The sequence below is a fragment of the Varroa jacobsoni genome, unplaced genomic scaffold, assembly GCF_002532875.2.
Source record: "Varroa jacobsoni isolate VJ856 unplaced genomic scaffold, vjacob_1.0 contig01122, whole genome shotgun sequence".
NCBI lineage: Eukaryota > Metazoa > Arthropoda > Arachnida > Mesostigmata > Varroidae > Varroa > Varroa jacobsoni.
In genome coordinates, this window is record NW_019214586.1 from 24,043 (window position 1) to 45,472 (window position 21,430).

The 21,430-nt window shown below is 39.3% G+C and overlaps 2 protein-coding genes across 2 annotated transcripts; one reads left to right on the plus strand and one right to left on the minus strand.

Moving 5' to 3' along the window:
• Opa1 (Opa1 mitochondrial dynamin like GTPase) lies at nucleotides 1-7,599 on the plus strand. Its single transcript, XM_022852870.2, has 12 exons — nucleotides 1-289; nucleotides 795-922; nucleotides 1,410-1,522; nucleotides 1,738-1,907; nucleotides 2,448-2,593; nucleotides 2,822-2,980; nucleotides 3,184-3,737; nucleotides 3,981-4,203; nucleotides 4,773-5,487; nucleotides 5,702-5,784; nucleotides 6,162-6,360; nucleotides 6,572-7,599. The coding sequence occupies exons 1-12, from the start codon at nucleotides 170-172 to the stop codon at nucleotides 6,761-6,763; spliced, it is 2,802 nt and encodes a 933-aa protein (XP_022708605.1). The 5' UTR covers nucleotides 1-169; the 3' UTR covers nucleotides 6,764-7,599.
• A 4,433-nt stretch (nucleotides 7,600-12,032) lies between these two features.
• LOC111271857 (uncharacterized) lies at nucleotides 12,033-20,660 on the minus strand. Its single transcript, XM_022852871.2, has 5 exons — nucleotides 19,335-20,660; nucleotides 16,362-16,436; nucleotides 16,084-16,231; nucleotides 15,605-15,791; nucleotides 12,033-15,407 (listed from the first exon to the last, which is right to left on the minus strand). Exons 1-5 carry the CDS (start codon nucleotides 19,592-19,594, stop codon nucleotides 14,665-14,667), a joined length of 1,413 nt encoding a protein of 470 aa, XP_022708606.1. The 5' UTR covers nucleotides 19,595-20,660; the 3' UTR covers nucleotides 12,033-14,664.
• Nucleotides 20,661-21,430: the final 770 nt, after the last annotated feature.

Consider the following 21,430-nt stretch of genomic DNA (forward strand, 5'->3'; position numbering starts at 1 on the left):
AGATTTCAACGTCATTTCAAGTACGGAGCGATCATTTCATTATAGGGCGGTATTGGAGTCCGCCTTCGATGGGATAAGTATTATGGAACTTATGACTCGTGGGTAACTGATGGTAGTGTCGTGATACTGCGCATAAAATTGTTTTAACACAAGCACATTTTGTTTAATCATGTTAAGCCGTTTACGAAGCCAGGCAGTAAGGACCTTAGGGGCGCGGGGTTACCACGCTCTCAAAAGGAGGCCCCAACTGCTATCGAGAAAACCACCGGATAAACAGATTCTACTTTTGGTAAGCTTTTATGTGGTTCGTGTCCAAGGTAGCCTCCTTTGATATCTAAAAATAGTTATGATAGATCATATCATTTGGTTCCGTAATTACACTTGTCAAAGGAGCATAAGTTTTTGTTGCTGTAACAGTGGTATTACCAGCTATTACAGTATATAATACATATGCGCGTAGTACAGTGGCATGGCGGTATTTTGAAGAGTCGAAACACTTGGGTGAGTCAGACGAATATAAAAAAAGTAGCTGTGTTCCTTAATAATCTTACGAACTTCCAACTAGTAATGGCTTAACATGTAACTTTGCCGCAAAATCTTCACTGCTCACCCTTGCATTCATACATCATACAGTATACAAATCTTGCGTAAATGCTGTCAATTTATATACTGATAAGAAGGAACGGTGCGTGGAACATACCAGACCAATCACTAATTGCAGTAACTGGCACTATAAATGCACTGTCAGTAGTGGCCAGTATCATCATTTAAAGGATACGGATTTCTTTTCATAGCTGGCCGAGTCACAGAAGCAGCACCAGCGTGGAATTATTATGGCCGCTCGCCTGCTTCGGAGCATACTGAAAATCCGCTACTTCGTGCTCGGAGGGACTCTCTCGGGCGGAGTGCATATGGCTAGCCGGTGAGCTACGCATTTACCTATTTCTTCGCTGCAGTCCTCATTGTATTGACATTATTGAGTATCTATATCACCTGTGCGTTCGGGATTTTCGCATATGATTAAGACGATATGTAAGTTCTTGCTGCCTTCGTCAACTTGCGAACACAGCGGTTCGCAGAACTACGGTTACAAGGCTCTAAGTCTTCAATAAGCTTTAAGCAAGTACATATTTGCAACCTTATTTTCATATGAAAAATATAAGTTGCTTTGTCTTGATGTTATAACTCAGGTTATTTATTCAAGCACCACGTTTTTGCAAAAACAACCTCTTCTGTCCCACTAAAAAACTCCTAACTAAAAACCTCCCGCTAAAAAAAGTAGTGCCTCTTAACCATAGAATTAATTTATAATCGCCAGCTCTTATGGATAGTTATAAGTATGTCTATAACAAATTCGAATTGGTAGTTATTTACGCGTCTTCTTTTCTTGTTATAATAAAACCATGCAGATTTGAGGAATGGAAAAAGAATCTTCCAGATTTTGAGTGGATTAAAGATGCAGTACCCAAGAATGAAAATCTGAAAAAGATTCGCGATACTCTCATTAGTGCCAAAGACAGAGGTAAGTTTTACATCATATTCATTCACACTTTCGATTCGACCTAAAAAGTAGCATAGAATTAGAACATTTAATAATATCAATGGAACAGCATCTTTTTCTGTTACTAGTATGCAATGCTAAAAACGAACTCATATGTTTCTGATGTTAGCTATATGATAGTGTATATTTTCCTGTACAGAATTCGACAGAACTAATAATAATTATATTTGATATAGGAGGCGAAGCTGTCACTGTGGGTCTTGCCAGCTTTATCCAGTGGTTGGATGCAGTCAACTTTGTCCCTCCAAGTAGCGCAAAAGATAAAATCGGAAGCGGAACGGTAGCCGCAGTAGGGCTATTTGCGAACGGTGACGAAAACAAAACGCCAAAGCATAAAACGGAGCAGGTGAGAAATCAGGCAGATAGCAGATCCACGGCATCACCTTATATATATGCTGGGTGATAGTTGTTCATTTAATTATTTATTCAATTAATGGACTTTTCCATTAACGCCCGTTTGTGTGTCGTTCCTATTCCTAACATACCTAAATTTACTTGCGGAATCATCAACAAGATTACTTCATGAAACATTTACGATGGTAAAGAAACTTAGTTTTTAGCTATTTATGCTTGCGGTCAGGATAGTGTTATTTTATGTGTGCGCTTTAGTTAATACTGAATGTATACGTATCTACCTTTCACGAATTTTGCATTCATAAATAGAATAATAACAAATGCACATAACATACGTAAGCACGCATGGGGGCTTTACTGTTAAACGTCGGTCTGAATTTGTAGTGATCGGTGTTTTAGTAATCTTTTGTTCTGCCACTATATAGGCGTATGCCAAGCTACCGCACTGTAAAAAATGCCGGTTGTCTTTCATCTAGAAAATTACGCTTTTTATATAAATTCCTTTTATTTTCTGCTTGTATGGTTACTTTAGGAGAGAATCAACAACCTTCAGAACGATCTTATTAATCTTCAAATTAAATATCAACGTGAATTAGAAAAGCTAGAGAAGGAGAATAAAGAATTAAGAAGGGAAATCATACTCGTTCGTCAGAAACGGGAGTCAGTTACTGCCGCCCGGTAAGGAAAGTGTTGATCTTTACAATGCAATAAACAGTTATATTATACGTAATGTTTGGTGTGACATCCCGTTACTTAAGTACCAAGTAGGCTCTCTTGTATACACTCAATTACAAGACAGGCCTCATGGCAACAAGCAGCGACCATCAATCGGTCGGAACGGCAGTGCTTCGCATAAATGAGTGTGCTCGTATGTTAGACTCATTGCAATGTATTTCATTTTCTCAGGCGGCAAATAAAACCGTCATTGATCGATATATACTCAGGTGTTTTAGATGAGCTGAGCGGCTGTGGTTTTAATGTTCAGGACAGTTTGCCCAGAATAGTCGTTGTTGGAGATCAGTCAGCAGGAAAAACGTCAGTACTCGAAATGATCGCTCAGGCGCGGTGAGTACGATAGCTGAAAATGATTAAGAAACATTGGGTTCACGCTACGTTCGAATTCGATATATAAACATTAGAGTAATGCAATAATAGGCAACTTTAATAATCATTTCATAGCTAAGTAACATACATGACAGCCCTGCTTTACAAAATAAAAAATTTGTGTATTTACAGTCTCTGTTTTGTGCTGTATTTTGTGCATATAGTATCTTTCCGCGGGGCGCGGGTGAAATGATGACGCGTTCTCCAGTCAAAGTTACCCTCTCGGAGGCCGCAGACCATACAGCTAAGTTCAATGACTCGAATCGCGAATACGACCTAACTAAAGAGTCCGAACTAGTAGAGCTTCGAAGGGAAATCGAGCACCGAATGCAAAGGAACGTCGCTGATGGAAAAACAGTATCTACTGATGTGATTTCGCTTAGCGTCAAGGGGCCTGGTCTTCAAAGAATGGTGTTGGTCGATTTGCCAGGAATCATTAGCACTTCAACTGCAGAAATGGCAGCCGGTACGAAAGAGTCTATCCGAGAAATGACCGAATTTTACATGAACAACCCGAACGCAATCATTTTATGCATCCAGGACGGATCAGTGGACCCAGAACGTTCGATTGTGACAGACCTCGTTAGTCGTTCAGATCCAGATGGCAAACGCACTATATTCGTACTAACTAAAGTTGATCTCGCAGAGATCAACATGGCTAATCCTAACCGAATAAAGAAAATTCTTGATGGACGTCTTTTCCCAATGAAAGCTCTAGGTAAGTTGATCATATAAAATATTCATAGCTGTATTTTAATCAGCCCTTTTTGATCATAAAATATTACTTTCTACAAAACCATTCTGATTTCTTCGGCTGAGTTCACCAGCAGAAGGTATCTCTCTAAAAATAAAATGTTTCCCTTGTCTTCATGCTTATATTTGTAGACATCAGTAGTGACCATTGATACCATCAATGGGAAAATGGAGAGTTCTCTGATTCTAGGCATTTCTTTTGTGTCAGGCTATTTCGCTGTGGTCACCGGAAAAGGAGGAAAAGACGACAAGATCGAAGACATTCGCAGATACGAAGAGGAATTTTTCTTAAACAGTCGACTTTGCCGCGATGGTGTGCTCAGTGCTTCACAGTGCACCACACAGAATCTTAGTTTTAGCGTGAGCGACTGTTTCTGGCGAATGGTGAAGAACAACATTAAGCAGCACAGCGACTCGTTCAAAGCACAAAGGTATGAAAATTGATTGGGTTCAGGGTATAAATAGAACTTATAGTACAATTGTTTATTACTATTATGATTACTACTTACTACTGGAGCTGTAACGAATTAATAAGAAGAGTGAGTTACTCCTTATTGACTGTCAACGTCATCAAATCTTGCCAGAGCTATTTGACTTAAGGACATCATCTGTCATTACTCACAAGCTCTTTTCTGCTTAAACGTGATAATAAAACGTCAGAAGTAAGCTATATACCGTCAACTACAGCCTTGCCGCCAGATCAAACTGATAGCTTTATATGTTTATGTCTACCTTTACATTAGCATTTGTATCCGACTTGACCGATGCTTCAAGGTAGAATGTTGATACCAATGTTGAAATGACTACTACTATACTGTTCCGTATTATTGGGAGCGTTAGCAATGACGAATTGCTGGCAGAATTTTATCTTCCAAACTAAATTATCAATTGTTTTGTTGCCAAACGACAAACGTTGCCAACAAACTAATAAAAAACTCGTCGGATCTTCATAGGAATACCAATTTTAGCATTACTGCTATATTTAGATTTTAATTTGCAGATTTAATCTCGAAGCTGAGTGGAAAAATAGTTTTCCACGGCTAAGAGCGCTGGATCGAGACGAACTCTTCGAGCGTGCTAGAAGCGAACTATTGGATGAAGTTGTATATTTGTCTCAGTTGGCGCCTCGAGAATGGGAACTGATTCTCCAGAGGCACCTCTGGGAATCAGTCTCTAGTCATGTTTTCGATAGCATCTACTTACCAGCAGCACAGGCTAAAGATCATGCAGGGTTTAATACCGTTGCCGAAATCCGCCTAAAATTGTGGGCAGAGAATATTTTACCTCAGAAGTCTGTCGAGGCAGGTTGGTGCGCCTTAAAAGAGGTACTTCAATTGCTAATGGAAAAAGACAAATTGAGCAAAAACTATGACAAGTTGTTTGATAAACTGAACGATCGAGTATTTCAAGAATTGGTAGATCGGCATACCTGGGAGGATAAGTCAATCGAAACCCTACGACTTATACAGCTGAACACACTCGAAGATCGTCTTATCACTGATAAGCATCAGTGGGATTCCAGCGTTAAGTTCATGGAAAAAATTCTTCTGGAGAGATTCGAAAAAGCTAAGGATAACTTGTCCGAGTTTGTAGGGCCTGGTTTTTACGAGCAATGGTTTTTCTGGAGACGTCGTACGTCAGATCAGACGATTCGTGTAGCCATTAAAAACGAGCTTGAAGCAATGTTCACGGGAAGTTCTGAGATGTTTTTCACGGTTAGTAAAAACCTATGACTGTTTTTTATTAAATACTAATAGCAAGAAGAATATAGCAAGAAGGATATATTGATCCGTTGGCTATTGATTTAGCGACTTTCTCGGTATTATTGCCTGCATCTTATATTACCGCACTCATTGCCTCAAGAATGAACTATCGGGTATCATCTGATGTTGTTATTTTTCTTATTTGGTTCTATTCACATTACCAAAGCACGGTCCCGCGCTCACGCAAAATGAGCTAACAATTGTCCGAAGAAATCTTCAATCGAAAGGGTACAAGACAGTCGATTTCAGGTAAGAAGAACTATTATAAAGTTATAATTATAAATAATTACATGACGTTCATCAAATATCTACATACTTTTCTACGACCTTGCAATGAATAAACAAGCTTTTTAAAATTTCATGCGTTTTCCAGCTGTGTTTGTCAGAATGGTTAAGCTATCAACCAAAGATCTTTTCCAAGTTGTTTTTGCTGAAATAATATTTGCAGTTCTTTCTTGTTATTGGACTAATTTGATTTTCCATATTCCTCAGCCTACTGGCTTATGTGATGTTTAAACCATCGGTCTAGATCGTTGACCTCCACATCCAATTCGAACACTAATTGCGATTAGATGATGTTGTATAGTATGATGCTGATGGTAGTGATTTAATTTCAATGGTTGCAGACAAATAAAGGACGTGTGGGATCCCGTCTATCAATACCACTTTTTGAAACGCGCTGTGGAACAGGCTCGGGACCGTTCGCGGCTTTTTTATGAGTACCAGAAAGGAAAGGATAACGAGGCTTCGCAGTGTTCTGATATCGTCTTTTTCTGGAAAGTTCATCGAATGATACAAACTACGTCAAGTGTTCTTCGGCAACAGGTTCTGTGATAGTATTTACTATGTATAGCAAGTTTTTATCTATTGCTTTTTCCTTTGCTCGACCAATATAGAATTTACATGGCTGACAGTACTCCAACTCAAACTTTTATTAAAACAAAAGTACATTGAAATGTAAGGTTTTCTGTGTAAGTGCTTAAATAATACCTATCTGAGCATGTATGTAATATACGTTTGTCTTTTTCCTTTGCAGTTGATGAATCGTGAGACGAAAAAGTTAGAAAAAGAGGTTAAAGACATTTTTGAGGATATTGGACAAGATGTACAACTTAAGAAGGAACTGTTAACAGGTCGACGAGTCGAGTTAGCTGAGGACTTGAAGAGGGTGCGGGCTGTCCAGGAAAAGCTCGAAGAGTTTATAGAAGCACTCAACAAAGAAAAATAGTGCTATAGGACATTATCGATTTCACGTAGTACCTCGCACCTTAGGTCTATATTTTTATAATAATTTGAAAGCAGTTTTAACACAATATAATTCTAAATTGCCTGATTTAAGTATCTGACTGAGGTCTGATTGTTTCTCCTTTGATTGAAATTTTTGTCAAGAAGAACTTCTCCAAAGTCAGGCAATATGATGCATATGGTGCATTCATCATGTTGGAATCTTTTCGACTGATCCTCTATGTTGCCACGAATGTGTTTAACCGCTACCAGAGATAAAAGCTAGTTCCAAAAATAACGTAAACCAATTTGAAACCATAACCGAAAGAGTTCTCTAAATCTGAACGGAGATCAGCTATTATTCAATCTTTCCATGCTGGGCAAATCATACCAAGATTGAAGACTTCGTTTCCTTCAAAATCGACGGTATATATTACTGCCAATGTCCATCCGGCTTTCCAAAAGTATGAGGAAGGATTTCATGGGGTAAAGGGAAAGGTTTTTCATATCTTGAGGCTCAGAATGATCACCAAAATAATGCAAAAAGATATTTCCGGTAATCCCGAATTTTGATAAAGATTGGGGATTAAATTGTCATGTTTGGAAGCTGGACCTATTATCAACCTAATTTTAATTTTATATGATACGTATTTGAAGGACACCAACGAGTTTACGCTTACCATTATTCACTAAAGATGTATGTAGATTAAACAATATGAAAACGGCTAGTGAATAGTTTAGATCCCAAATTGAAGATGTAAGCATGGTGAGTTGAATGTCACTTCTGTGGTGGTTATTTTGAATAAACGTAACCGTCAGGAGTCACTTCTAGCACATCCATTGAAGTATCTTTTTGTTTAGATATAATCTTAGAAATAGCTTATAAAAATATACATATTTATTTTTTTCTTTTTTTCCATAGGATTGGATTCGTTTTTAGCTGTCTGCTAGGACAGAGAACTGCACAGTTAGCTCATATTCAGATAAATATAGCGGATTAATTATTGCAATATAAATATTTTACCTGATGGAATTACCTCATCTTGCGGTTGGTACCCCTTACCGCATAGTGATTTCAAATAGTACTGTCTATAGTATCTTTGGGTACGTGTCGGACGCGACGGTGGAGGCGTTGCCGAGTGTGTTTTGCACGAGTAAGCAGCAATAGGTGTTTTAATTTAATAGTGAACATCCATTTAGCACACACGAATCCTCCCAACGTACCCCCGTTTATCTTGTAGCGTCGAAAACAACTCTGAAAACCCAGCATCCTCTAAAGGAAAACGATCGTATAGTTTAAGGCCGTCTCGCATAATTGCCACCCATGCGCATGGATCGAACCACGCCCAGGGCATCTCTTGTCGCGCTTTTTGCATCGTTTGGTGGATCGACCTTCCGTGATAATCACCTAGACGCTCGAATACTTTAGTCCGCTTTTTTAGCCGAGCTTCATGGAGCGCCATCGCCAGCGATGCTCCTCAATAACCCATGCAGTCAATAAGTTGGCTCATCAACCTACATGACCAGCCGTTCCATCGCTTCTAGTAAAATGAAGCGAACTGATTTAAATTTGTCGTTAGCTGACAAGGAGTAGCATATATATATATATATATATATATATATATGCCAATATGTCAATATATAATATGTCAATATATAATATGTCAAGCGATAGTTGCAGACCAGACAATACCGTCATGTTTCTTTGCTCCTTCCGATCGTTTGTTGAAGCGGCTTTCACAATTACGTGCTTTATGTGTATAAATCCCAGATAAATTCGAATAGCACATGCCAACAGTAACTTTTTACCTTGTTCACTTTCTTAACTACCTATTTTAGCCCAACCTCCTTGTTACTGTCAAAACTGGTGAAAGTTCATCGGCGCATTATTGTGCACAAAAAACATTTAGGCTACAAAAGGCATAATTTTCTTAATACATCTAAAAAAATCTAAGCTAAGCAGTCTAAAGGCTCTGAGAAGCGGAGACGTGCCATGACTTTAAATCGACTTTAAAACGAAAGCTGTTATTGGCACCTTCAAATTTGAAGATTAATTGCGCAGCAGTAAGGTGAGGTACTTTCAAACAGCTTTTGACTCATCGAACCGGCACTGCTATACTTACGGTAATAGCTTGGTACCCCTTGGGGCATGACGATAAAGAAATTGGTAGAAAGAAACATTTTTAAACTGCTGACAAACGATGTGTAAATCTACAAATGCTATTTTACTGGTAGCAAGCCAGATAGCTTGCTGTAGTTGGATTTCAGTGAATTCAACATTCACATTTCCAGCTACCATCTCATTCTTTCCAGTCGGTAATATATTGTTTCTCTAGAATACCTAATATGTTCTATCTTACTATCTGAGACGACTATGGTCGGCGCTGAGCGACTAAGTGGTGATTTGAGGTGAGCTTGACTGATCCGAGTGTTTGCTGGTGAACTTGCGTATTTCTGTGCACGAAGTGCCGATATGGGAAGAGGAAAAGATGTTGAGAACAGAAGAAAATCTGTAAGCACTGCTTAGCAGATTAGTCAACACAAATGCACACAACGTAAATCTGCTGTTGCCTCAGGTTTCCTACCACGCAGTCGCTAACGTTGTTAAGAAACTCAGGAAGAACCTCCCGCTGTCGTTACGTAAAATTGGGAAGAAGAACAAAAAAAATTTACCAAAATGGTGGAAGAACTGTATAATTAGTTAAGAACTTCAGAAATATAGGTCTGTTTCGTATACTGTCCTCTAGAAAAGACTAGAGGACCGCTATGTCGAAATTTCCGACTCGTCGCTGACTCAAACAAGCTGGGCTCAAGGGCAGTAAAATCTTACAGAGATATTTACACGGAACGAGCCTGTCCTGATTGCGCAAACCACTTCAGAAGTTCTCCGTTGGTCACTAGTAAAAATTCTGCTTCAGACGAATTTCATTTCGAAGTTCTCGGACAAAACGCTTGTAATACTCTCACACGTGTTGACGAAAGGTTTCCCAAAAAGTGCGTTGTATCGAAAATCAAACATTTATCAAAAATTATGGAATGGTCTGTGATTTGTGGTAAAGACTCGCATGGTTAATACTACACCTGCTAAGGTTATTGAAATCAAAATATTGCCTCAGGTAATAGTTTCTTGATAATTGCTACGTCTTCATGTATGATGGGACGCGTTGCCATAGAGTTCGAAGTATCTCTAGGCTGCTCGCTGCCGATGACGTTCAGGTCAGGTCCGTGGCCTGCTGTTTCGGCAGGTTTCACTTCACTCGTAAGTGAGACAGCGAAAAATTACGTCGAAAGCACACCCCAAAAAGCGGCGACAGTTGTCGCTGCGAAAGGCGGTGTCATAAAATACTGACGTTCGCAAATATATCACATCGTCTGTCAGCAGTTTGGGATTGTTTGCGGACGTTTTTTTCGACATTTAGAGTGTTGGTGTAAAATTAAATGATACCGCTTTCGCAAAAATGTTTGAAAATATCTCGTTTGAATGTCGCACAGTTGACTTTTATAGTCGAAATTATTTTATTGAGCACTGATGGTATATATATATATATAGAATGAGCAAATTCGATTATGTTCCCTTATCGCATCAAAAGAAACCTTTTTATAATAATTCTAAAAACGTTGATCTTCTGAATACATAGGTTCTATGAATCCATCCGAAATAGATCGGTTCAAATGAAATTACATGACATTTATTCATTTCCATCCTCGTCAGGTCCAGAAATATGAACGCATTTTTAAAATATAATAGAAATACTAATATACATAGCATAGAGCGTTACGACTGCGGCGTTCTTCTCAGTGTTACTATTCAAGAAAGTGTCTTTGAATATGAGCGTACATGGTATCGGCCAAAAGACCTTCGTATCGGACACAGGTGCAGCCTTCACATAGCCCATAGTGCGGCTCACTAATTCACAAAATGGTGAAAGCCATGCACTATGTAGCGTATTATCACATGTCGGTGCTTCCTGTCAGGTTTTTTCATGCCCTTTGTCACATGGACTCCAAGCAGATCGGCGTTTTTTGATAAGCCAAACTAGCATTGTAAATCCTTAGCAAATAGCAGTGTACCCGCTGAAACATAAAGGTAATGGCAGAGTATAAGCAGGCCCAGTGCCCTCTTGAGAAAAGTAGGCTTCACTTAGTCCTTAACTTAGTTGTACTGAGATTCTTCCAGATGTGTTCCATACTGTATGAGACCATTAGCGCGATTTTGATATTATGCGTATTCAGAAAGAGGAACAAAAGTGCTCACCGTTTTTTAAACCGATTTGTTACACGTTTGCAGTGGCAATTTCATGGCTTTGATGGAGTCCAAATTGATCTCTGGGCCGGCACCCGTTACGTACTAAACTAAATACTAAACTTTGAATGAAATAAAATAGATTTCACCACTTCGAGTCAGACGCATGTTTAAATATTCGAACTTGAATGACATCTATCAAAGATATTCGTTCTTACTATTACATCTCTGTAGAAACTAATTATTTTCTTTGTATTAAAAACCATTTCCTGTAAGCACAGTGATCCACTGACCAAGTGAGTTCAACTGTGTAACCGACAGAGTGAACTTTTCCCTGAGGGTTACATTTTTCATAAAGAAAAGCTTGTACTATGTAATTCTCATTGGATGTCGTTAAAGCACTTATTTTAATGCCGATCACTCGCAAGGCTGAGAAGATAGTATTATATTTGTCTTGTTGTCTAGTATTATGTTCTAATTTTGCATGCGGAGTTAAATTTAGGCACCATCGAAAGCCATTAAATGTAATAGTAGTAATATAAAATCATTTCTTTCTATTGAGCTTTCAGTGATAGCACACAGTTACTTGTCACAAAGAAAACTGTAACTCGTTTTGTATTGTTATTAACAGAGAAACTTGTGGTAACAGAATATTATATTTTGGATTAAGGACATCCAAAGTTTCTCCATTGTTCCTTGAAAACCAGGGACAACTATGGATGTCAGCAGCAGTGAACATTTGCACTATATTACTCACGATCATAATTTGATACATATATAGCGTGGTATCAGTAGATAATATAAGACAGGAAGCGCTCTGTCACGCCTTTAGGCACACATGTCTATCATCATTAGAGAAACTAAAGGGGATTCGCAAATACTAGTTTGTTGTAATAATGGTGAAAGAGCGATGATAATTTATCCTAACTCACAAATTATGCTTCAGTTATTTTGTCCTCGTATCTAGGAAAGCGGCAGTTGAAAAGAGTCAAAAGGACAAAACTGTAATAATACCTTCATGCGAAGACACTTGTTTCTGACATTCAGTGTATTTTATTTTTAATTGATTTCCCTAGAATGTGTGATTAATTTCGCCATGAGAATATGTTATATTTGTTAAATAACAAATGGAAGTTCAAACTGCAACTTCTAATGCTTTAATCAGTTTTTTTTTCTTGACTAAAATAAAATTGTTTGATATTTGCTTGCGAAGAAGTTCTGTTGAGTCTAAACTTGAACTGAGATTCATTTACAGATTTCTACTCAGTGTAATACAGAATTCATACATGTGTGAAAGGTTTCATTCTTTCAAACAAACGGAACTAGCTGATATCGAAATACTAACCCAGCATACCCTCCTCCCTCCATGATACCCACAGACACGCCTTTTTGGAGAAACTCTACGTCCAAATTATTATCCTTACTTTTGTATTTATTTTATCTACCTTAGATGTATGCCAGTTTCCTTCGAAACTAAACTACTTGTTTGCTACGGCACATCTGAGCGTGTAGAATTATGAAAGTCTAAAAAGAGCGTCTTTAGTTGTAAACATGCACCCAAGAAAGTGAAAACAACAAAACGTAAATAGCACAACACTTTACAATAAGTGTTTTAAGAAATTACTTACATAAAAGCGCGTTATCGCAAATATCAATATATTTTTAAATAACCAAGAAAATCCCATTGCAACACCCACATTTTAATATAGTTAGATCAGTGTACAATATATATATATATATATATAGATTTTAAGTGAGCATATGTAATATTAATAATATTAAATTTTTATATAACAACGTTGTCATAGCACGCAACCATTACCTTTCAGGATATACATAATGTGATATAATTCATCAATACTTATAATAATGGTATTGGTTATATTTTTCCAATCTAAGAGATAATTATAATTTTTACAATTAAGATATAATCGTGTCTGTAGTAAGTAACGGTAATATTAGATTCTTATATCTAATAAAAATCGGTGTCGTATCGCAACACCAAAATCCTTCAGCAAAGTCTCGGTCGATATTTTTACTCATTTAACATCTGATGTTTTCATTATTTCTAACAGTATCTACGTTCTGCATTTTAACCATAAAAAACGAATCGCGTAAGCAGAGTCTTACGACTCTGCTTCCTAATCTCACTCCAAGCTGTTGTCTTCATTCTCCTTTTTTCGCCTGTTCCACTTCGTTTAATGCTTTCTCCATTTTTGTGCACCCTCTTTGTTGCTTTTTACTCCATTGCTCAATGTACATCATCATAAACGCCATCCTCATTATCAATCGTTAACAGTAACAATCCACGTGCATCATCATAGTTTGTTGCCATCGTCATCATCATTATCATCGTAATTGGTCATTATCATCTTCACTGTTTTATTGTCTGCTAACAAGAAACAGGTGTCATAACAGAACAATAATGATAGGACACGGCGCCGAAGCTCCACGCGCGTACACTGCTGCCATTAATTACATAGGTAGATAGATAAATTTCTCCCCCATCACAGAAGAGTTTCTCCCAGCGCTCATTGCAATTAGCCATAGCCCTCTAGCTATCAAAGTGATATCGGCATACCACAGAAATCTATGAGATCCCCTCGACGTTCTTCCGCTTCTGGTTACCATGCGAGCCATATTTCATCAAGTACCTCGTGCCTGAATCTGAATCAGTGACAAGTTGTTCCTAAACGACCGGTATTAGTAGCACTCGTCAATAAACATCCGCATTTTTACTTTTCGACCTGCTCCTCCTTCCGTAGTTTTCTTATAAACCATCGCATACGATATTATTGTTAAGTATATATGTACAAATCAGACATGGCGGTATCCCTAATGGTAATCATCATTGTTGCAGTATCACTATCAAATAATAACAATAATAATAGAAATAATAGCATTGTGTATCCAAATAGTCTTGCGGAAAATTCTGTATGAATCTATCGCATGTATTTAGATATTTAGTATTCCCTTACTCACGTCACAGTCGGAATCAACTGTTTCTTTTATTTTCGATCGTTTTGTCTTTTCCTTTCTGTTTTTTGTAAGCTTACATAATTGATACTTCAACGATTAAACAGAATCCGCAATGCATTGTCCCATGATAAGTCGCTATATTATGTTATTATGTTTTTGCGCTATTTAATCGGGTTCAGTTAATTAATTTGCTGGACAGGGTTGCAACTTGCAGCTGCAGAACGATTCGGTGGTATACTTACAACCCAAAATTAAGCACTGACCTTTTGATTAACGGTCCAGTGTTGGTCTAGGACACGCAGAGGAGACAGTACTATTATAATTCTTGATTAATATTATAGCAGGTTGCGGTGGCTGTTGGATTAGCGGAATAAATCGGTTAACAGATGGGCTGGTTTAGCATCAGTTAGTTGATTTATCCTTAATGGTACTTGGATTTGTATGAATCATTGTTCTAATATTTTGTAGCACTTAGTTTATTATTTGCATTTAACCAAGTGATTATTCTCTGTCCCTTCCACCTCTCCTATTCCCTTTCATATGTGTATATCGATTTGATGTTCCATTCATCCATATTAGTCTGTTTGTCTATCTTTTTTGTTTGTTTGTCTCTCCTTGCCTCTCGTTCTGGCATCCCTTCATCGTTTTATAGGGCTGCTACTAACATTCTGTTCTGGAATCTGCTATACGATGACGCAGCATCTGCAGTACCTCTGCCTGCCTGCTCCGGGCGGATCCGTTTGCTGGGGCGTAGCGGGCGCGAAGTACGTGTGCAGCCGAACCTCCGGCCGCCGCTGCTGGAATTTTCCGATGGCATCCTGAGTGATTAGCTGACAGTCATACAGTTCGACGCGCCGTAACGTGGGGAAGTGGTCCGCCAGATACTCAAGCGATGTATCTGATATGAAGGGACAATTGTCGATCTCGATGCAGACAAGGCGTCGGAGTTGCACTGCTAACTTGTGTACGCCTTGGTCTGTAATTTGGTCACAGTGAGACAACGTTAATTGTTCCATTAGCGGACAGAATGCAGCAACGTGGTTGAGCGTTGAGTCCGTAATTAGATTGCACTCTTCAAGGTCCAACCGCCGTAAATCATGGCATGCTTTGAGCAGTGGCGCCAGTCCAGCATCACCGCAACGTTGGCAGTTGGCCATTTCGAGGGTGTGCAAACGTACACAACCTCCTGCAAGAGCCTGCGGGGAAGCGTCGGTTAACAGGCTACAGCCGGATACGCATAAGTGGCGCAAATCGGGACAATTCTGAGCGACTGCTATCACTGCTGAGTCTGTCAAGAATGAACAGCATTGCAGGTTGAGCACCTGAAGTTTGGGTGATCGCGTTGCAAGCTTGATAATGGCCTCGTTGTCTAGACCGGTACAACCTTTTGCTGTGAATCGCAGCAGTTGATCTCCAGCGATGGTTCCTAAATATTGTAACGGATTCAAAGGAAAGCAGTTGTAAGTGTGAGACATGAAACAAATGTAAGAAACGGCTTGTGCCACAATCTGTTGATTCCAGCAGATTTTACAATTGCGCATAATACAATCATCATATTCGACAAAGCGTTCGAAATCATGATGCTCGTTGATATGTTGTTGAAGCAATGGTACTTAAACTAACCGATGCCTTGTCCCGTGATCTTACGGCACCATGAGATGTCAATCACACGAAGCCGGTTGAAAAATCGAAGTGACCGATCGGTGAGCTCGACGCATGAGTCCACGTGTAAAGAATGGACAAATCGACACGCCATAGATAATGACACCACTGAATCGTCACTCAGCTTGTGACAGTTGGTCAGCATCACCTGAGGCGCAGCCGAGGCATAAATTAAAATTATATTATCGCGCTCCGCTTTCTTCTCTTTGCGAACACCTCGTCATCATTCAGCCCCAAACTCACAAATAATTCCGCTATATTTTATGCATATTATGGCTGACTAAATAAAAGTGTGTTTTAAGACATCATCATTTGCTGCAAATGAGTGTAATACAGGTAATAGATATTTAGATTTCTACTGTTTAAAATGAGATGTAACAATGTACTGTGTAGCGGCGAGTAAAATATTTTTCAGTTGGTAGTGAAGTGGGACAACAGACCTGCTCGATGTTGTGACAATATTGAGCGAACACGGAGAGTGCTTGATCAGGAACATTTTGGCATCCCCGCAGCGATATTCGACGTAAAAAACCCCCACACCGTTGCGCGATGTACGAGACAACGTCATAGGTTACGTCCCGCTGAAAGCTACACGTATACGGCACAACACAATAGCCATTAAGCTCACTACATATTTGTTCGATGCACGCATAAAGTGTAACAAGAGCCTTTGAATACGCAAAAACTGACAGATATGTGCGATGTCCTAAGGACTTACCTAAATAGGTCGATATTTTGCCAATTGCTTCCGTCCATAGCCAGGACATTCCATTCCTTTGAAACCTGCGCACATCTGAAAGAAAGGTCATAGCATACTTAATAACTCGTTTATGTATTATGTGATATAATCTATGTGTCGATGAAGAAGGCTCTGGAAAGCAACACGTTCATGGTAAGACATTCCCAGTAACCGTAAATGTAGTATTTTCTAGACAGTTGTACAAAAGGGTAGAATTAATTATTTAAATGGCTAGCTAAGCTTCTTATCATCTCTGTCATTTCTCCAAAGTTGAACAATTGATTTATCCATATAACAACAGTTCTTTCTTCTACAGATTTGTTTGTTCTTTTTACTTGACCGTATATCTGATGTGTATCATTATATAACATTTTATTTGTTAACCTGAGCTTAAGCTTCTCTGTAGAATGTGTGAGTGTGAAAATTCAACGGAGGCACTAAGCTTCAGTTCAATCTTTAGCTGGCACACCCAATAAGCAATAAGAAGAAGAAGCAATCTTCCTTAAACTTATCAAATTCTCCCAATCCAAAAGTTTCTTCTACATTATGTCTATGAAATTATGTCGACACGTTCAGTGCGTAAAATATCAAAGTAAATTCTCATTAATATTTTGAGCAAACACAATATGTAGGCAAGGTTCCTAGCAGACTCTAAATTGGACCAGAGTGCTCGAAAATGTCTTAGTTCTTTGCCAATTTGATAGAACGTGCCCTACGTTGCTAATATGAGCTGAGTTTTACTGCTTCGTTCTTATCGACACTGAGGAGATTACTGGCATTTCTTTAAGACGATTGCCGCATGATGCAGCAGAAGAAAATAGAACAGCATAATATAGTTAAAAAAAAATGACACCTATGCGGTTCCAAAAGCAAACCTTCGTAAATCTCTGTTTCACCTCCATCTTAATATAGTTCCTTCATTGAGCCGTGTATTGCCAAAAGCTAATAATAATAAAGATCGGTTACTACAAAACACAAACCTAAACCGAACTCGTTAAATGCCAAGCGTTACGTTTTTCTGAATAGCTTTAAGTTTAACAAGTCAAAAAATATCTCATTCATCCTCACTCACATACTAAGTAAATGTGTCTACGATGGTCTTTTTTTGAGATCGTGTATTCGTGGACAGCTAACATGTACTGTTGCAACTGCAGCAGCGAAAACGTTGACATCAAACCATTTAATAGCATTACCGAAAACAAAGGAGGCTCTTCCTTGATATGTACTGCAATTACGGAGTTCGAAGGATAAGGACCTAATTAACTGCTATAATAATATGGATTATTAAGGGAAAAACCTTTTCGAATCTTGTATGTGCGGCATAATAAAATAGTAGCATAATCTACGAGTTTTTCGCAACGGGCTTTTTCAAGCGAAACAGTTAAAGCAACACATGTCATATTGATGCTAATGGAAGTTTTCGAATTAATTTTGTAATTCTTATACGATGTAAAACAAATTTCAAAGAACTGCTGGCGCTCTTTCGTGATATAACTTTGGGGATTCAGGGACCGACCAGAAGACGCTGCGCGGATATTTGTACACTAGAAGCCAATTTCATGCCAAATATTGGCAGGTCAAATTCGCTACAATCTTTATTCTAACAACAAAAAACCGTTGTAAAGCCTCGATCATTTCAGTTAAGACGAATATCGACAGCTCTTTACCACCGTCATAACAACAGCAGCACCTCCTGCGACAAATGACCAAGACAAAGGGATGAGAAGACGGTATATAAGAGTGCGTGTTTGTCAACTACCCGTATCTAGTTAAGCAGTTAGTACACTGTACATGTTGCTCTGAATTATATATGAATGTATAACCAACGACTGCATATAATATACCTATAACAGTGCAGCTAGCAGACGTGGGAGAATGAAGACACGCATACGACAAATTCTTAGTCTGCTTTATGCCACACCTGAATAAGTTAGTTGCACTTGCCAACGTGATCATCGCTACCAGCGTTACCACAGTTACAACATAATCATGTGCCAGAAACTATCATTGCTGTACCCTGATATATAGTATTATATGGTTGTGGCAACGCGGATTAGGCTTCTGTATTACACTTAATCGCTATTATCGCTTCCTACGCTGTCTGGGCAGTAGCCTCTATTATTCATCAAGTGTAAGAGAAATGTGTGGGTCAGTCGCTACGCAACAACTGGCGGTGCATACGCGATAGTTGCCATCATCAGCTTCAAGATCAGCACAATCAACATTTTCCTTTCCTACGTGCCATCCGTTCATCTGTTCGCTCCGCAAAAAACAACTACACTGTTTAAGGGAATAGCCCAGTCGAAGATATTAGGTTTTAACGGTCCATCTCACTACCCATCATCCACTCACTTACTAAAAAAAAAATTTTGTTAGCTTAATAACTGATTAACAACAGGCTCAGGGTGGCTAGGTAGATCGGCCAGCTCGCTGGCAGGTAGGTGTTTGTAGGGCAGCTGGCTGACGACCGCACATTGCTATGAAGCTCTATGTTATTTTGCTCTAAGGCACTTTTCACTATAGCTCTTCCGAGAATATTCAGCAACGGGAAGTCAAACGATAAAGGAACGAGAGTGAACTGAGTGAATCATTTCATACCGACAACCTGACTACTTGAAGTTTGTTCTCTATGCCAAAGCATCATAAATAACGAGGTTATGAAAAAATGAGTAATTTTGTTTTAGCCAGTTTCTGAAATATAATAATTCCAGCAATCCTCCAAAGTGCGTTTAACCCGAAACGAAGTTCCCACTGCCTCGTGTAGCCGGACTGCCAACTGACCCTCTACAGCTTCTTCAACATTGTTAGCTAGACGACTGTTGTTGAGCGCTATGCAACAGCAACTATGTTACTACGCAATAAAAAACCGATACGAAACAAAAAATAAAAACAACACATAATACTGACAAAACGCAGTTATGCTGCGCGGAAATTGATAGTAATGTCACAAACCTGCACAGTGATACGATATCAAGAAAGGAGAAAATTTTGAGCAACAACTCCTTCGGTAACTTCTCATTGATAAGACCAGCTTCAGGTGGTGCGTACGATGTAGTAGAAGTTCTTCCATTGGCAGTTACTGTCGTCGTCGTCGTCGTGCCATTGGCTAATGCCAGAAGTGGTCCCCCATTTTGCTGACGTCCTTCCGTCGGTCCCTCAGACGGGAACATAGTCCTCTTGCGGCCTTGCCGCTGTTCACCCATTTCAATCATATTTGATCGAGTCCAACCTACCGTCAGGCCCTAACCAGGACGCCGCAGGTGCCAACTCAACCGCCACAGCCAGCAACGGCAGCAGTCGCTGTAGCGGCCGCACGACGACTGACACTGGCATATAGGACCCTTTTTCTTTCTTAGAACTCCCCAGTATTTATACTGCTTATACAAAATCTAGATGAATGTGATTCACATCGGCACTTATTGGCAGCGGCACAACACTAGACAGCGAAAAATCAATGGAAAGATTGACAACGATAGCCCGATCGAGCACAATGACGCACAACACAGTCGTTGTTCTCCCGAGGTATGCGAAACGCAGTTACGTTGGGATGGCCATAATTGTGACTTAGTTTCATGTTGGCCTAATTTGTACCAGAGCTGATCGCACAGCTGATTGGCAGAGCAAGCCAACGACAGTCTCCATCGAAAAGAAAACAAAGAAACAAGATGAGTGCTCTTTTTTGAGCTGGTTTGGTGGAAGGTTTTTCCTTTGTAGCGCAGCCAGGAGCTCAGACTCTCTCTGCTGAGAACCCTCTGCGTTTGATGAGAAGTTCTACTATGATTGGGCGATAGCGGTGACTGAGTCCGGAGTGACCCATAGCCAGAACGGATTCGGCCAGCCAGAAAAACGTATATGCACGAATAGTTAGTTAGACATACCAAATTCTAGTATCACTGGCAAGTAGAAAAGGCTATCATGGAATTACCACTAGTCAAAAGGAAAAGTATAAAGCTCGCATTATCTTGCTCCCCTACTGTGGTACACTTGCGCTCTGTCTGTGTATATATATGAACGAGTCCTCTGACTGCTTGCTGAGTAGCTGTAGCTTTGCTGTACTTGTTTCCTCCGATCAGCAGTGACAGCAGCAATGACGGCAGAAGCACCAATTGCGTCAAGAGAGAAAAGTACGAATAGTGGATCTACTCATACAGACTCACGTTCGCTCACTATCATACAACAGCGCTTACAGACGCTCACGCAGCGCCACAACTGCCGAATGCACCCACCGCATGACGGTCTCATAAGCACACGAAATTATGCAGATTCACACATCCGTGATCAAAGCCTGCGCTACCCTCTCCCTCGTAGCAGACAACATGGCCTCTTCTCTTTACGGGCAAACCTAGACACGCTCTTCATCACTCATAAATGATATATGGCCCTCTCTGGTATATATTAACCGAGCATTTACTATGAAGCTTGCGAAGCAAACTAAATAATTGAGAAGTCTAGCGTTCCTTCATGCACCTAAAATTTGAGCTATTCAATCGAGCCATAAACCCATATCTGAAATTTGTCCATTATCGTATTTATCTATTTAAGGCAAGTAAAAAGTCACTGTTAATACTTAGCAATTATACCATTAACGAGAATTGTTCTGCCGACACGAATTGTCTTTAATTTCTGGACAGATCTGGTTGTAGATAGCTACGAGTGTGCCGGATAAATGGTGTTGACATCATATTTAATCACGGGGAGGCCTGTTTCGTAGATTCAGCGATGTGCTGATGTTCCATCGCACGATAATGCATTATGCAGCAATTTCATACTTGCGACACTTTATAAACTCTCTCATTTCATCTATAAGAACTGTGTAACTTTTATAACCATTCATCATGCCGTTATTACGTCCTTTAATGCCGAAACAGTGACTATATTGTACAAGTGCGTCGTATACTCAATACCAGCTCGTTATAAATTTTTTCCAGTGTACTTTTTGTAGTTAATTATTATTGAACTTTTGCAGCTTCATCGGATAAATGAACTGTCATTTACTGCATCTGCGCAGGTAAATGGTAAATTAGCATACTAACTAAAACCTCTAAGTT

Coding starts and splice junctions, on each gene's coding strand:
- Opa1 (XM_022852870.2), top strand. CDS start 170: ATGTTAAGCCGTTTACGAAGCCAGGCAGTAAGGACCTTAGGGGCGCGG. Junction 1,523..1,737: donor CATTAGTGCCAAAGACAGAG/GTAAGTTTTACA, acceptor TATTTGATATAG/GAGGCGAAGCTGTCACTGTG. Junction 3,738..3,980: donor TTTCCCAATGAAAGCTCTAG/GTAAGTTGATCA, acceptor CTTTTGTGTCAG/GCTATTTCGCTGTGGTCACC.
- LOC111271857 (XM_022852871.2), bottom strand. CDS start 19,594: ATGATTGAAATGGGTGAACAGCGGCAAGGCCGCAAGAGGACTATGTTC. Junction 15,792..16,083: donor ATTGTCACAACATCGAGCAG/GTCTGTTGTCCC, acceptor GCTGCGCCTCAG/GTGATGCTGACCAACTGTCA. Junction 15,408..15,604: donor GATCACGGGACAAGGCATCG/GTTAGTTTAAGT, acceptor TACAATATTTAG/GAACCATCGCTGGAGATCAA.